Consider the following 16689-nt stretch of genomic DNA (forward strand, 5'->3'; position numbering starts at 1 on the left):
ATAAGTGGCAAATGCCAAAAACATGAATAAGTAGCTTGATAAAAGAAAGACAGGAATTTAGGGCAAAGTGAAGTCTTTTCTACTTGAAGCTGATTTCAAGAAGAACTCCAACCCAAGCCCACTGACAAACAACGCTGACATATCGTTGCCCTACACAGGTCAGATCAAACTCGTTATAAAGCTTTGTAAAGCTGAGAGGAGATGCAGATTCCAGTGAGTCTAATCACTCCAGTATGAAAAAACTTACCTGTTCTGAGTATTCATAAATCAATTTTTTATTATCAATGGCTACAGTTACACTTGTCATGTGAACTTGACCTACTGAGATCTGTTTACTGAAATCGGATCTCATCGAACACCATCTGTATGTGTCCACACTCTGTCTAAAAATAACTGCTCCCACGTTGTCCGGACTGTAAAACAGGCGTCCCTCATGTCTTATTTTGAATATCGTATGACTGCAGCTGACGTGTATTCAGACATCCAAATGATTTAAATCAAACTAAAGGCACACCTGTATCTTTAGCACACAGCTTTGTTTGACCTGTTGCTAGAAGAACTTAGTTACAGGCTCGAACCATCAGCATTGGTAGTGTCTGTTTATTCTCTCACACACTCTGATAGAAAGCTCTCAGTGGTACATGTAGTCTGCAGTGCTGAGTCGACCATTGTGACAAAGCACTTCTGTGTGTCCGATATGAGAATGAAGTGCCATTTGTCCCTGTGTTGCTGAGCCAGCTGGTGTCTGACTTCTTCTCTTTCTCGTGTGTGTGTGTGTGTGTGTGTGTGTGTGTGTGTGTGTGTGTGTGTGTGTGTGTGTGTGTGTGTGTGTGTGTGTGTGTGTGTGTGTGTGTGTGTGTGTGTGTGTGTGTGTGTGTGTTTTTCTCTTTCATATAGAATTCACCCCTTGAAGTAGATGATGAGGGATTTGTCATCCGAGCTGACAGCACACACAATGATATCCTTTTTTTTTCTGCTTACATGTGTTTCAAAACAATATAATATTTAAACTGTTTAACATTTCCTTCTTTGATTAATGATTGTTTATAATCATTCTTTGTTTTAGGTGAACCATGTTAGTGTCAACAGATGTTTGGTGCCACATTGTGAGAACAATTACAAAAGGGTGTCAAATTAAAGGAAAAACAAGGGTTCAAAGCTCCTTGGCATAAATTCTCCGAGCCGCTGGAGCTCTGTTAGATGATAATAAGTCTTACGTTTTTTTGATGATGGTGATGAAGAGTGTCGTTCAACATATAGGTCTAAAATCTCCCAGAAGTCTTCAACAGGTGATTCACATATTTTTAATACTTATTAAATCATTCCTTGTGTCCAGTATGGGAGCATTTGTGTTTATGTTTCAACAAAAGGCAACCAGTTGAGATGGAGGCATTTTTAAATGAAGCGTAATCAGAGGGTTGGAGGTAAGAGGTGGGTTTAAACAATTTATTAACACAAATGTCCACATTCATGGCCTCATTAACTGTTGCACTCTAGACAACAATAAAGGTCTCTAACCTATTTGTTGACGCGAATGACTCGATGCTTCCCCCTATTTAAGTAGAGACGAGGTAAACGCCTGCATGGGATATGAATGAATTGTCCTCCTAACCTAACACTCCAGCCCTGATCCATTTATCAGTAACAGCTCTCCGTCCTGACAGCTCCGAGATAACAATTCTTCCTGACTTTGTCATCCTGCGCATCGAGACCTCCGCCTGCTCAGAATAAATGGTTCACATTCATTAAAACGCCCTCATGCTGCAGACGTCCCTCAGTTTATCTGAATCTTCTAATAAACACAAACACACTTCACATGACGTGACGCAACTGTTCCACGTGCAGCAGAGTGCAGTCCAAACAAAGAGGAAGGGGAGGTGACTTTTATTGGGGTGATGCAGGATTGCAGGATGTGGCAGTTTGGCTATTTGAAGCTCTGCAGCGGTCGCCTCCTGCACACTCTGCGGTCTTTCTGAATTCTGTTTTCATATCTGTCTGTCTTACACGGCACTCTGCTTGCCTACATTTCCCCTGATTCAGTCTTACAGTGACTCAAAATTTCTCTATTTGCTCTTCAAGGAAGTCACAGCATTTGTCGAAATAGTAATATTCACCGATGAGCAGCATCTGCTGGTTTTGAATGTACTCTAAACTATTTTCAGTCTCATATTAATTTTATTTTTGAATATTGTTCTTGTTGGATTCTGCAGTATTTTAAAATTGCTTTGCAATTTTGTTAATTTTGTCCTCAATGTCTTACATAGCACAAAGAAAAAAAATTAAGCAAAACTTCACGCAGTACTGTTGTCAAAGCATCAAATCAGCAGTTTACATTTGCATTAAGAGTTTTGCATATTGAAACTCTGTGGGGAAATTTGAGCCAAAACAACCGTTACATATTGTAACCGTATCCTAAACAGGGCCCTGTCTTTGTCTCTCTGATAGCCACAAATGCTTTCCTATCTTGATGTGTTCTTGCCAAACAGCATCACTTTTCATTTCTTACATACAGTATGAGCTTGTTCTCCTTGACCATCTTCTCCTCTTTACGCTGCTCTGAGGAGAAGGAGAACAACTTCTACTCCAGTGACTCGGACTTTGACGACGAGGAGCCCAAGAAGTTCCACATCCAGATCAGACCGGTCGCCAGCAGCAGTCGCAGCAACTCCGCTGCCACAGAGAAAGAGCTGAAAGCCACCGTTGGGGCGCTCACTTTGCCGCCAAACAGAGTGGTCCGGCAACAGGTTGTGTTTGTTTTGGTGTTTCTGTCATGTTCTGTGTGTTTTTCTGGATCCCTCTGAGAAGACCGGATCATTTTTCCCAATATGCAGAAATCAAACACTGTGTGGTAAATTTTATTAATTCAGGTTCCTCTTACTAAGCTATTCTCTGATCTAGATTCCCCTGAAGAAACTGAATGTAGCTACTGGATGTAGCCACATGTACCTCATTTTTTAAATATTTACCTCAAATAATCCGTCCTCAAGGTCTACAATGAAACTCCACGCTCAGATCTAAACCTTTTCTAATGTCAAAATGGATAAGAAATTAACTTTACATGTTAAAGGATAATCCTTGCAGTATAATTTTAGGTTTCTTGCCTGTGTAGCCAAAGCCCAATATATCTTGTTCATCCTCTTTTTGTCCAATAACTATTAAAACACATCACTGTTCCACTAGGAGACATGTCCCTTAATTGCAATAAACATGCGCTCTATATTTTATTTTGAGCCCTGCTGCTTAAATACCCAGTACAGACCTAAATGCATGTTCATTTGCAGCTGAAAATAACCCTGAACAAGCACTATTTATTCCTGTTTGACGGACCAAAATCTACAGTGTTCAGCTGTTGTAAGAAAATATGTCTTTGTTTTCATAATTAAGAACGTAGCCATAAAGCTGAGCACCACAGACAATACAGGGGAGTCAGAAAGTTCTTAGGGACTCATTCACTGTTTTGTCTCTTTCTGTCTTTTCATGGGATTTTTTGAAAATAACAAACATATAGAATAACACCAACCTTTTTCTTTAACATGAGTCCACTGTATTGACCCATCTGTCCCCCTCTCTTGACTTTCAGGTGTCAACCAAGCGGCATCTCTCCAGTAAGTTCAACCAAATTTGTATGAATGTTTTTCTCTGTTTTTGGAGTCATTTTTTGTGTTTGTTAATCAGTGACAAATCTCTTTCCTACACCATAAAGCAAAGAAAAATATACCATAGGTTGTAGTCTGTGTGCTGTATCGTATAGTACAGACTTCTGAAAGCGGTTCTGTTCTGTTGTGTCTCTGCAGGAAACTCGAGTACCGCAGGAGGTCGATCAGAAGACGGCGAAGGTGGCTCCCACAGGGGTAAGTCTGGCTTTAGTCTCTAATTTTCAATATCTATCTGTCTGTCAAGCTCTCCTTTCTATATATTTTTGCATAGTGTGGAACGATGATTAATCTGGAAATGAGTCTGCAACTATTTTGATATATGGGAAATTGGGCTCTGGGACTTTGTAATAGGATTGTTTTTAGCAATTTTTTGGTGTTCTATAGACCAAAAGATGAATTGACTATCAAGAAAATAATCTGAACAAAATAATTATTAGTTTAGAATTAGTTTTAATTTTGTGCCAATCTGTACTGTAATGATATGAGATTATCTTCAGTCATCTAATGTTAAAGTCTGTCATGTTGCCTGCAATGGAGGTTTGAAGTTTCTATCCTTACATTTGTTTGTGGTTAAATCGAAAAAGATGAAGAGCATTTCTCACACACGCTCGCCCAGAATCACATCTGCAGGATTAAAGTCATTTTTCCTTCCTGCAGCATCTCTCTACCTCCGGCCTGTGTAGCCATGGTTCCCTCTAGACAGAAAATCTCTTCTCTGGTTGACCTTGCATGAACAGCCACCGTCCATTAGTCACACCCGGTCCTCTGCTCGTGCTCCACAGCGTGTTTTATCACCGAGAGGTTTGTTAGCTGCCAGTAGGTTAGGCTGGAGGCTACAACCTGCTGCTTCAAAGCAGCGGGGAGTCTCTCTCTCATGAGTCCAGAGGCAGCAGGATTAACGATGAGCGTCTGATTAAAACGGTTGCTCTGCAGCGACAGCAGCAGCAGCAGCTGGAGCTGAGTGAGACCGGTCTAATGGCTGGTATTTATCACAGAGAAGGTACTGGCTAATGGGTTTTCCCTCATGTCGTCCCATCTCAGTCGGCCTCAGCCTCCCATCAACGCTGTGACGAAGAACACCATGCTGCTAATTAGTCCTGATTAGGGTAGATTCTCTGCGCTGACCCACTCATTGTGTGTGTGTGTGTGTGTGTGTGTGTGTGTGTGTGTGTGTGTGTGTGTGTGTGTGTGCGTGTGCGTGTGTGTGTGTGTGTGTGTGTGTGTGTGTGTGTGTGTGTGTCGTTGCAGATGGAGAGCAGGAGGGCCTACGCAGGTCCACCTCCAGTCCTGATCACAGCAGGTGAGATTGCTCTAGCTCTTCATATCTCTTGTCTGTCTCTGAGTGGTGCAGAGAGGTGGACATATTTGGAGGTTAAATTGCATCAAGCCTTTTCAGAGGTTTGAAGCAGGTTTCCTCCTCACAGTCTCTCCACTGTCACCATCTTTGTTTTATTTTTGACCATATGCCAGTCTTACCTTCGTCGCCCAACTTCTCTCACTGTTCTCTGCTCTGTCTTCAATTCCTCTGCAGCTCAAGTAGAGCACCAACGTTTACTTTTAATTGATTAAAGTTGAAATACTGACAGAGCACCTAATAATAATACAGTGAGTAATTACAGCTTACCAGCTTTTGAATACAGGTACAGCATCTTTGTTCCACAGGCTCACAATGTTCTTACCAAGCTTTATTTTAGTGCCATTGTTCAAGACCACGATGTGTTGTGACCAACCAGGATTGGCTATTTCTAGGCAAAATTGCATTTGTATGAATTTATTGAGCTTTGTGCATGATCCATCTGCACATTTACATGTAGGGCAGGTTGAAGAGACTGAAGGGTGAAATTAGTTTGACACAGGAGTAGTGTGATCTATAAACTTCCTTTAAAAATAGATAAGCTGGTGCTTTAATTAATAAAACTCGAGTTTCTATTCTTCAGGCACTTATTCCAGTCCTCATCTGAGATTTCTACCCAAAGAGCCGCCTCCTAAGTTTCTTAAAGATTTCTTTGTGGGAGCTGAATAGCGCTCTCTATGCTATTTGCCATATTTCTCTTTCAGTTGAGCAAAGGAGGCCTTCCCACACGTTTGTTCTCACTTTATCACCTCTCCTCCTCATCGCTCCCTCAGTCACTCCTTTACTCTCCCTGATTTTCTTTCTCTTTCCCTTCTTGTTTCGTCACCAGGTTGAGTTCAACAGCATCTGGTTCAGACAGTCTGTTCGGACCACCGCTGGAGTCGGCCTTCAAGTCCAAAAGCTTTGACAGTCGGGAACAAATCAGAGAGCAGAGCGCTTTTGGTGCCTCTGAATGTAAGAGTTATATATTTTCTTTCTGTTCATATTGATATAAATATAAGTCAATCATCCCTTTTTACGGGACTTTTTGTTGAAAACGAACTTTTTCAATTTCATTTTGAACTTTTAGAATAAGTATAAACAAAAACACAAACAAGAGTCAATGACACACGGGCCCCCCACCCCTATACACCCACCGACATAAAATAGAAACCAAACCAAACAAAAACAAAAAAGGTTGCCAGAGTAGCAAACAGTCAAAGCATATCTGTACATTGTCACAGTCCATAAACTGTACATTAAGCAACATAACTAAATAAACGCTACTTAGTTGCAGCTGAGTCAATTTGCTTTGTGATATATTCAATAAATGGACCCCAAATGTACAGTATGAGTTAGATAAGGAGTACTTAATCTTCTCCAAATACAGGCAAAGAAATCACATCAGTGAGCCACTTTTTAAAACAAGGAGTGGAGGTTGATTTCCATTCTCCTCTAGCTATAATCATACAGAACATTAAACCTGCTGGGTCTCTTATGGCACTTTTAGGAAACGTTTAGAAAAACAAAAAAGCACAAATGTCTGGATCAATTTGTTTCCCAATAACTATACTAAATAAATGAAATATTTCCTCCCAAACCCAGAAAAGATGAGTCTTTGTATACATTTGTCCTACCATCCTATCAAGTCTGGTCTTTGACAGCGTACTAGCTGAAGTCTCTTATTAATGGAAGTCTTTAATCCTCCATCCCATCATCCCAAAGTTCATCATACCAATTTCTAAGCCTCCATTAGATGAATAAAATAGATTGGGATATCAGATGTTTATAGGTAGGTAATGTGTCAAACTAGGGTTAACGTGTCAAACTGAACCAGAGACTGCGTAACAACATTTCTAGCCTGCAGGAAACTAAAGAAATGTAGGCTGTAGCTGCCTGAAAGAGGTTGATAAAGAGGTCTCTGAGGTTTCTTGGTACTATAACTTTCATGAATATTTAAATGTGTAGTCCTCGAATATAATATGAACCCCATTTTTCCAAATGTAATATCCTGTGGTAAATTGAGTTTTACTTATTTTTCTTTTCAGTACTGAAAGTTGAATTAACCACTGAGTTCTCTGTTTCCGACTGGTGTTGATCACCTCTGATGTTCTGCACTGTTATGATTCCCTGTAATGTGTTTGGTGTGACAGATGCTGCCTTCTCGTCCGACTCCTCCTCTCCGGAGAACGTCGAAGACTCTGGCCTGGACTCCCCTTCCCATCAGCCTCTTGGGCCCTCCCCTGAGCCGGTGGGTTGGGCGGCTTGGCCTCCTGTGTCACAGAGTAAAGAGCAGATGCAAACACTTGGACGACCTGTGGACCCTTTCCTCTCTGTTTTCCGTGACCCCTCCCCTGGTCGGAGTCCTCACATGCAGGAGGACCCTGTCAGCGTCTGGTCCGTCGCCTCGTCTCGTCCCTCTCGTGTCCCCCCAGATATGGACCCTTCATCTATTCGGTTCCCTGCTTTCTCCCAGTCCCTCCCCCCGCCCGAGGTGGAGTCAACAGTGTGGAACTGCAAACACATCCCCCCCGAGGACCCCTTCCTCGCTGCGTTTGAGAGGGGCGTCACCCAGGAGACATTAAACCTGTCTGACGCCTGGGCGCGCCCACCGCCTCGCACAACCCAGGAGGGCAGGGGTATGGATGTGCGAGGGGACCCATTCTCCATCGCCCTCACCGACACCAAGACACTCCCAACCTCCTCCTCCTCCTCCTCTTCATCCTCCTCTAATCGCAAAAACAGAGACAGGAAACGAGACCAGAGCCTCCCTCCTCCTATCACTTCTGATGACCCGTTTGCGATCACGATGATTGGCAGCCCAACGCACCAGTCGACGCTGGCTGCAGCAGCTGGGTTAATCCCTCTACACAGCAGCAGCAGCAGCAGCGTTGGTGGTGTTGGCTCTACCAATAGCAATAGGCTGGTAGTCAATGCCAATTCAAGCCCTTTGCCCACAGCTCAGCCCAAGAAGGAGCTGATTCACTGGAACTCTTTCCACAACCCGTTCAGTGAAAGTGTCTCTGGAGGGCAGAGCAGCTCCAAAACACAGGAAGGAGGAGGGAAAGGAGAGGGAGGTGGGGAGAGGAGGAAACATCGGTCATCAGACGGTGAGCCACGCAGGAACGCCCCTCCACTCACAAGGCATTCAGGACCACAGGAGGATCTGTGTTTTTCCACAGATAAGGATCAAGACTGCCTGGATTTGAGCACTCCCATATCATGCAGTATCGGCTCGCACAAGGGTACTGATCTTTTTTAATTATACATTTTTTTGGCCATTAATTTTTTGTGAGGTTGGCAGCAAGTTGATCTTTTCCTTTTTTCAGGGTTACAAGAGTAGACATACCAAATATTAATATAATAATATATTACATACATAATGTTTTTTTATAAAATAATAAAAAATAAGGTAAAAACAAAAGGGAAATACCCAGTTAACAATATGATGAAATGACATATAATAAATATGTCACAATCACATGAGGTTCTTAGCTATGATTGAAATCTAAGTCAGAGTCCAAACAGGAAACTTTCTTTTAATCTGAAATAGAGTCATAGGATGCTATCTCTCCCATACATAGACATTTATCTATTTCCAAAGCAACATACAAATGAGGTACAATCCAAGCCACAGTAGATCAAGGAGACGCCTAATTACTGCAACATTCAGTTGCATGTTCCAACGAACACAAATATCACAAAGCTGAAGGTGTATGAGGTAACACATAGGTGCATAGAAAGTTAAAGTTTTCAAGAGAGAGATAGATAGAAAAAGGAGAGAGAGAGAGACAAAAATGATATTAAATGAGTAAGAAGAGAAGAGGTATGTCTTAAAAACTATTTGTAAAATGACAGATCGTACTGAATGAGCTAGGTGGGTGCTGTGCTAGTGGCCACTATATACACACTTATATAACATAATATATATATATATATATATATATATAACACTTACAGGTGATCATTAACAACTTGAGCTTAATGCGAGCAGCAACAGGGAGCCAGTGGAGAGTAATGAAAAGTAGAGTGAGTGAGTTTTGCTGTGCATGCTGGCAGTCCCTTCAGAAGGGCGTTGCAGTAGTCAAGACCAGAGACAGCCAGTGCCTTTACAAGGAGCTCAGCGCCACAATCAATCATTCAAATCTGGTGTTTTAGCTGTTTACAAAATTCACATAATTCCCAAGCTGTAATCCAACCAGTCATAATAACTGAAAATGCTAATTATGATAAATTAATATTTAAGATTTACCGCTTTAATAAACAAAACCGTCTAACCAGAACTTTCAGAACGGTTCTATGAATAAAAACATTTTCATTTACAATGCAGTACGTTCACTCTTTATTCTGAACTTCATCAGTTAAATTCAGATTTCCAATAAGAGCACACGTCTGCATTGAGGCAGCCTTTTTAATTAGTCAATATGAAGCCTAATCTTTCCATCCTGCTCAGTCATTCATTTAGGGCTTATTCAGCTAAACCCCTCTTTTATTAATAAATTAATGTATAAATACATTTTTTTTAAAGCATATTACCTCGATGAGAACAGAAACCCTTAGCTGGGATAGTTTTATGGTTATCAGTCCGCTGAGTATTATTTAATCACAGTTTGACAGAGTGATGATGACGCACTGATTTTGGAGCTAAAACGTTGAGTTGATGAATTGCTGAATCAACAGAAACTATTTTTTATTGATTAATCATCCAAGATTTTCAAGCAGAAAGGCTAAACATGACCTGGATCTTTGTTTAAAAATGTGAGGATTTGCTGCTTTTTTATGTTTTAGTGATAGTAAACTAGATATCTTTGAATTTCGAACTCCTGGTCATTGCACTGGGCTTCAGGAAATTGTGATTGTGTAAAAAAAAAATGTCATTATTCCACTATTTTCAAAAATCGATTCATAATTGATTCATAAAAAATCCTTATTCGCAAATGATTTTGTAAGGATTAGAGTTATAAATCATACTTTAAAGTCCTTGCACTTGAGAAGTATATCAAAATCGAAAACTCTGACTCTGAAATTCCATCCACTGTTGTGTACTCAACTAATTAAAGCTGGGGTCAGTAACATTGGAAAAACCAGCAAGAGCACACCAGATTAAAAAATGTATCCAACCAAAACACACAGCTAAGTGCTGCAAACTCTTTTCCGATGAATGTAGCTAGCCGCACTAGTCGCTAAATCATGGATAAAGTCGCAAAGTCGGCAACACTGAACAGTCCCATCAGGCCTCCCTCCCAAGCCACTCCCCAAAATTGATCATAATGAACATAAAAAACAAACATGCCTATTGTTAGTACTCGAAACTTCAATTTAGCAACTTGTGGAAGACTGGTGAGGCACAAAGAGTGGAAAATCTCTTTGAAGAATATTCAGATACCAACAGGATGCTAAATCCCTCAATTAATCCAATACAAATAAAATGTGATTATGTTTGTGCCAGCTTGTATTTGGCAGCGCGGCTTGTTCAGCACGTCTCCATCTGTTCTGAACACGACTTCTGACTGATTTTAGAGGACGCCTGTCTTTTATAATCTGTTTTACTGTGAGATTTCAGCTTGATGTTTTGATGTGTTTGTAAGGGTCCAAGCACAACTTCAGACAGGACACAACTGAAGTGGTTGCAGCTGCTCTTCCAAGAGCAACCCGAGCTAAGAGGACGTCAGGCCGACTCAGCGGCTGCGAGAGAGTAAGTTAACAGCTCAGCTAATTTAATAAATTTATATTTTCTTAACATTATGTTCGCCCTGATACTCTTGTATTATTTAAATATGAAGAGTTTCAAAATGATGAACATAACCAATGAAAAAGGAAAACTCTTTTAATCAACTCACTCCAATATAATAGTCTTTTCATTTTGTATCAATATTACCTTTCTGATGGTTCTCACATTTTAACCAAATTCATGTAAACTTTTTAACTGATAACAGTCCCCCCTGATCATTAAGTGTTCTATATGAAAATTTTGCCAATATTGCCATTTCTTGTGTTTCAGTCCCGTTCTCTCTGCTCCTCCCCGCTGCCGGAGCCCAGCCCTTCCCTCACCTCCTCCTCCTCCTCCAGCCCCAGTGAGTGGGGTCCTCATACCAGGGACAACGACTTGAGGGGTCAAAACCGAGCGTCGAGTCCCGCCAGAGCAGGACAAGCCTCACCTCTGCCTTACCAGCACAAGGACCACCAACCAAGACAGTGTAAGCCTGAGCACAAGGATAGAACGTTTCACTACAGGATAGCAAAATTTCTAACTATTCCTTTAATGGTGACTTAATTCATGAAAAAATCACTATAATAACAGCATGATTATCACATTTGTTCTCCGCAGTGCACCTGTCACGAGGTCCCAGTCCCATTTCGCTCAGCATACAGGAGGCCTGGCCGGTGGCAGCGGCCATAACAGAATATATCAATGCCTACTTCAAGGGTGGTCAACACAACCGGTCAGCATGAAATCCTTTTTTTCAAGATCACAGAAAAACAAGTACATTCTCTGCTCTTAAGAAAGAACTCTGATTTTGCCCTTCAAAGTCTGTTTACAGGTCTTGCAGAGTTTTAGAGACGTGTCTGAATGCAGCCGAGGGGCGGCGTTCCTGTAGAGAATGACATGAACATAATCACATAAAGATCATTGGTTTACGTAGATTAGGAACTCAAAGTCACTACTGACTTTTCTTTTTGCCCAGTAGCTTTATTGTTCTGTTCGTGTCAGTCAAAGACACCATCTACATGTCATGACGTGATGTTCCTGTCATGCTCTACAGGAACGCCCCCTCACGGCTGCAATCAGACTCTCGCAGGGTCTTTACTGCACATGTATCTCCAGAGGGAGCTTTAAGTGATGTCACTTGAGTCATCATTGGTGGGGTCTGAAGACTAACTTTTTAAGGTTGCTATAGAAAGAATCTGGTGGTGTGGAGTAAGAACGAGGTGAGATTATCAGACCTCTGAAGCTTCCACCTCATCTCTGCTTGATGCTATCGGCCCGAGGCTACATTAGCCGTTACTAGCATAACACACCTGAATCTCCAATGGAACTGTCGACCGTGGAGTTGCATTGTGGGTAAAAAGGAAGAAGAGTACGTGGAATTAAAAATAATTATATCTCTGATTCTGCTGCATCGACTGGTGGGGTTCTAATTGTATTTCTATTTTTGGGCCATTTGTTAACAGGATTCATTTAAACTTGTGTTTCCTTCTCCAGCTGTCTGGTGAAGATCACAGGAGACCTGACGATGTCCTTCCCTGCCGGCATCATCCGGATTTTCACAGCCAACCTCAACGTTCCAGTTCTCAGCTTCAGACTTGTCAACATCTCAAAGATCGATCACTTCCTGCCAAATCAAAAGCTGCTCTACAGGTCAGCTGCCGCCAGCATGTTGAGACACAACTGAGTTTTTAACTGTAATGCAATCCTTTACAGTCCTGCCTCTGTGTGTCTACAGTGATCCGTCTCAGAGTGACCCAGACACCAGAGACTTCTGGTTCAACATGCAGGCTCTGCAGCTCTACCTGCAGAGGGAGGCTGAACTCAACCCTCAGGCCTCGTACTACAACATAGCACTGCTCAAGTATCAGGTCAGGATTCAAAATGAGTATTCTCTCTAACCATTTTTTTCTGCATATTTGGGCAATAATAATACAATTCTCCATATTAGTCGCACAATTAATTTAAGCTATGTTGGATGGTGTTTTTTAAAAGTTAATAAATATTCAATGATGCTCCGTTTTGTCAGGTCCCTAATACACACATTTTTACAGAAGTTTATTGGGGAACAGGAATTTACTTGAAAGAAAAGCTCCTTTTAAGTAAATCTTCATTCACTATCCGTTTATTATTGGAAACTTAATTCTTAATATCTTTTGAATTTAACTTTTCCTTGTAGACAAATATCACATTTCTTCTGTGCTCTGACTTGAGGCCTGTTGTGTTTTACATGGAAACTTTCTCTATTTAACTGTAAATTTGGTACCAGTCATCATAGTTGCTTGCATTTTAAAATATTACATACTGTTCTCAAAAACTTTTTGACAATAAAAAAATAAAGTGTTACCAAATCTATTCCTTCAGTTTACTTAAATCAAATTTATACAACCTGAGGATGCCACGAAACATGCTCTGGAATCTTCATTTTGTCTTTAACCCATTTAAACTAAAATTGTCTTCCTCAGGTGTCATCTCAGGACCCGGGTAGGGCTCCCCTCCTTCTGTCTGCAGAGTGTCAACGCAGCGGCACAGTGACCCGGGTCTCCCTGGATTACCACTGCTGCCCCGCCACCGCGCCCTCCACCCAGCTCGCCGCTGTCCAGGTGCTGCTGCCACTAGACCACACTGCCACAGATCTACAGTGCCAGCCTCCCGCCTCCTGGTGAGTGATGGTGTGATAATGGATGCATAATGAGCAGTTTCTGTGGACTGATGACTGTCAGTTGCCTGTAACCAGAACATTGGTCTGCCCTGTTATGGACTTGATTAGATCATTTGTAATGCACAAATAGAATTATAAATTGACCATGTAATCATAATATAACCACACAAGTCTTCATCACGGTTGAATGTATTTTAATATTATGCACTTAAGGGCGCTTGTTTTTGTTATTGAGTAATCTGTTGATCATTTTCTTAATTAATCGCTTGTTCTATAAAATGTCAAAGTATTGAAAAATGACATTGTTAGACCAACACTCCAAAACCCAAAACTATATTCAAATTAATCAAAACAGTATCAATCAACGTATTGGACAAATTAAAACGACTTGATGATGGTGCTAGAGGAAAAGATTGACGATCATGAAAGGTTATAACAGTGAGTCCTCAGGGGGACATGAATGTGTGTACCAAATTTAAAGGGCAATCCATCTACAAGTTGTCAAGATATTTCACTGACAAGGACAAATGTCAACCTAATGGTGGCACTAGAGGAAAAGTCAGAGGATCACAAAGGTCAGTAGGATTCGTCCTCTGGGGACTAATAATGTCTATACTATTGTTCTCTGGGTTTTTGTCACTGTGTTAACTGAGAATTGATCCAACAAATAAAAAGCGGTTAGAAAATACAGTAGAAAATAATAAACAGATTAATTGCTAACAAAAATAATCTTTGGTTACTGCTCTAAAAATAACAGACTGATTGCCACTGGTAACACGTCAGTTAAGAACTTGAGAGTGACGGGGATGTAACGGGAATAGATGAAATGTGTAGACTGAGAAGCCGGTTAGGCCTCACTGACTGTTTATTTTCTTCTGCAGGAACGCTGAGGAAAGACGTCTGCTGTGGAAACTACCAAACCTCTCCCCGACCAACCACAGCAAAGGTCAGAGCGCCGCCGCTCTCTTTTTTTCCTCTTTGCTTTTAGTTCTTTTACCCCTGTTTGAACAACGAAAGGGAAACTTACACACACAGATGCACATACTCAGTCATCAGCCTGTTTTGTGTCACTCATAGGCTGCCATCTGATTCTTATATTTGCCTCATTAAAATTAGTGCCAGAATTATTTTCTACTTAATTTCCTTCTTGTCGGGTTCACATCTCCACATTGTGTCAGACAAGAAGTGAGTAATTAAGATCTCTGCATTCCGCATCCTTCTCTCCTGAAAAAGCTAAAGTCTGAAGGCGTATCATTACCTTTTGACAGCAGCATTTGCATTTGAACGTACCAGCTGGTCTCATCCACTGACACAAAGACAAGCATAAAATGTTCCTCTTTCATTTTGTGTCAAATGGATTGTGCATTATGTTTCACAACGCTAATGGTGCACAGATAAGAGACGCTGTATAAAATAATCTTTCAAAGCTTTATTTTAAAATGGGAAAGTCTAAATTTAAATAAAATTGCTTGAGCTTGAGGTTTACTACATGTATCAGACACCAACATTTATCATTTTTATTTCATAGATTTTTTCATCTAATGATATATTACAACCTCGACGTGAGGCTGCAGGCTTGGAGAACACAGAAAAAAAGAGTCTATTCATAGTTGTCAGTGATGAATGGGGTGTAAAATGTTTATAGTTAGAAGTCTTCTCTGGTTTATGAGCCAATGACAAATGACTGAGAGATCAAGGTAATGTTTCTTTCTCACAAAAATGTTAAAAGAAGTTCTGCTTTACACAAATAACATCTGGCAGTGTTAGTCAGTGATTTAAGTTATTTACTGGACTTCTTGTAAACCGCATGGCAGCTTGATGACGACTAAAAGGAAGCTGTTTCTTGTCAAACAACTTAAAGTATGCGCTGTTGTGAAGTGCACGAAGAAGCTGCTTCTTTATGATAATCACAACCATACTTGAAAATCAAAGTGTTAATTATTATTACGATTTATATATAATATATTTGGTGTTGCCCCAGGCTCAGGGACTCTGTGTGCCAGCTGGCAGTGCCTGGAGGTCCCCCGCGGTCCTCCACCCAGCCTGGCTGTTCAGTTTGTGGGCTCCGGGGCCTCGCTGTCTGGCATGGACGTGGAGCTGGTGGGCAGCCGCTACCGCATGTCGCTGGTCAAGAAGAGATTTGCCACAGGTGATACTGAACTCACACACTTATACACATAGGAAACTGTTTTATTTTATTCAAACACTGCACGTGTATTTATCCCCCTGTGTATAGAAATGTAACTCCTGATATCAACTAATATTTAATTTGACATAAATTTATGGTTAATGATGGTATAAGTCAGTCTGGTCCACAGTATAATGTGATTTCATAGTATGTACTAGTGATTCATTCAAGTTAATTGCTGATTGTTTTGAGTTGTCTGATATGTAGTATAGTATGTCATAAATAATGTTATTAAAAACGCAGAAAAATTAGCAATGTATGTCATAAAAAGTCATATTATAGCATGCCATAAAAAATTCCATAAACATGTCATAGTAAAGTAACGTCGTAAAAAAAAAACAAATATCATTAAAAGTCAATATTAGTGTAATATTTCATAATTAAATTTTGAGTTTGTTAAAGGTGATTGTTTTAGCACACTGAATATTCTATGTTGGTTATTCAGTTTCACTAAATAATAAAGTTGCTGAAATGTTTTAACTTTACTGTATGTGAACTCTAGGCTGAGGCATTTCCTCTTTGTAAATCTTTTTGTGTCTCCTGTTTCATAGGGAAGTACATGGCCGGCTGCTCCTTGTGAATCGTGTAAAGAACCATCACTGCAGGTTCAGAGAACTTTGCACTTTTTCCCCCAGTGCCGGACGGCGGAGGAGAGATGATTCGTGGTAACAAAATAAAAGTGAAGAATGACAGCTCAGCCTTGAAGGACAATGTGCACTTACTTCTGACAGTGTCCTGCTGTTTTAGGACCAAGCCTTTTCTTCTCCTTTGCCTCTTATTTCGTTTGTGTGTTGTACACTAAATTGTCCTGCCTTTAGCAGGAGGAAAACTCTTTTCTATTGATCTCCTCTGTTCAGTGTGTTCTGAGACTGCAATCTGAGCTAATGGCAGAACCTTTCTTGAATTAAAGAGAAAAGGAAAACATGTTATATAAAGTTATATGGAACCGAGTTGCCATTGAAACTAGGATATTTAAATTATGTAAATATTGTTTGGAAGGAATCTCTGAAGCATCTCAAAAGATCAAACGAGTCACTTGTGAGCGAAATATCTTCCACCAAACCTTAAATAAGGAAATGTTTGTAAATCTGATGTTTGTTCCACATAAAGGTTTTGTGATGTTGATGTTTGATAAAAATAAAT

At 40.6% G+C, this 16689-nt stretch overlaps 1 protein-coding gene across 1 annotated transcript in view; it reads left to right on the forward strand.

Moving 5' to 3' along the window:
- fcho1 (FCH and mu domain containing endocytic adaptor 1) overlaps nucleotides 1-16688 on the forward strand; it is a 53502-nt gene extending 36814 nt beyond the window's left edge. Inside the window, exons 12-27 of the mRNA XM_054602066.1 lie at nucleotides 898-958; nucleotides 2551-2744; nucleotides 3581-3605; nucleotides 3795-3851; nucleotides 4905-4956; nucleotides 5840-5964; nucleotides 7143-8234; nucleotides 10578-10684; nucleotides 10991-11186; nucleotides 11318-11432; nucleotides 12194-12349; nucleotides 12435-12567; nucleotides 13162-13358; nucleotides 14240-14304; nucleotides 15340-15507; nucleotides 16098-16688. Of these exons, the coding sequence (XP_054458041.1) occupies nucleotides 898-958; nucleotides 2551-2744; nucleotides 3581-3605; nucleotides 3795-3851; nucleotides 4905-4956; nucleotides 5840-5964; nucleotides 7143-8234; nucleotides 10578-10684; nucleotides 10991-11186; nucleotides 11318-11432; nucleotides 12194-12349; nucleotides 12435-12567; nucleotides 13162-13358; nucleotides 14240-14304; nucleotides 15340-15507; nucleotides 16098-16126 (2772 nt within the window). The 3' untranslated portion in view covers nucleotides 16127-16688. The remainder of the gene's footprint in view (nucleotides 1-897; nucleotides 959-2550; nucleotides 2745-3580; nucleotides 3606-3794; nucleotides 3852-4904; nucleotides 4957-5839; nucleotides 5965-7142; nucleotides 8235-10577; nucleotides 10685-10990; nucleotides 11187-11317; nucleotides 11433-12193; nucleotides 12350-12434; nucleotides 12568-13161; nucleotides 13359-14239; nucleotides 14305-15339; nucleotides 15508-16097) is intronic.
- Nucleotide 16689: the final 1 nt, after the last annotated feature.

The sequence above is a fragment of the Anoplopoma fimbria genome, chromosome 8 (genome assembly GCF_027596085.1).
Source record: "Anoplopoma fimbria isolate UVic2021 breed Golden Eagle Sablefish chromosome 8, Afim_UVic_2022, whole genome shotgun sequence".
NCBI classification, from domain to species: Eukaryota; Metazoa; Chordata; class Actinopteri; order Perciformes; family Anoplopomatidae; genus Anoplopoma; species Anoplopoma fimbria.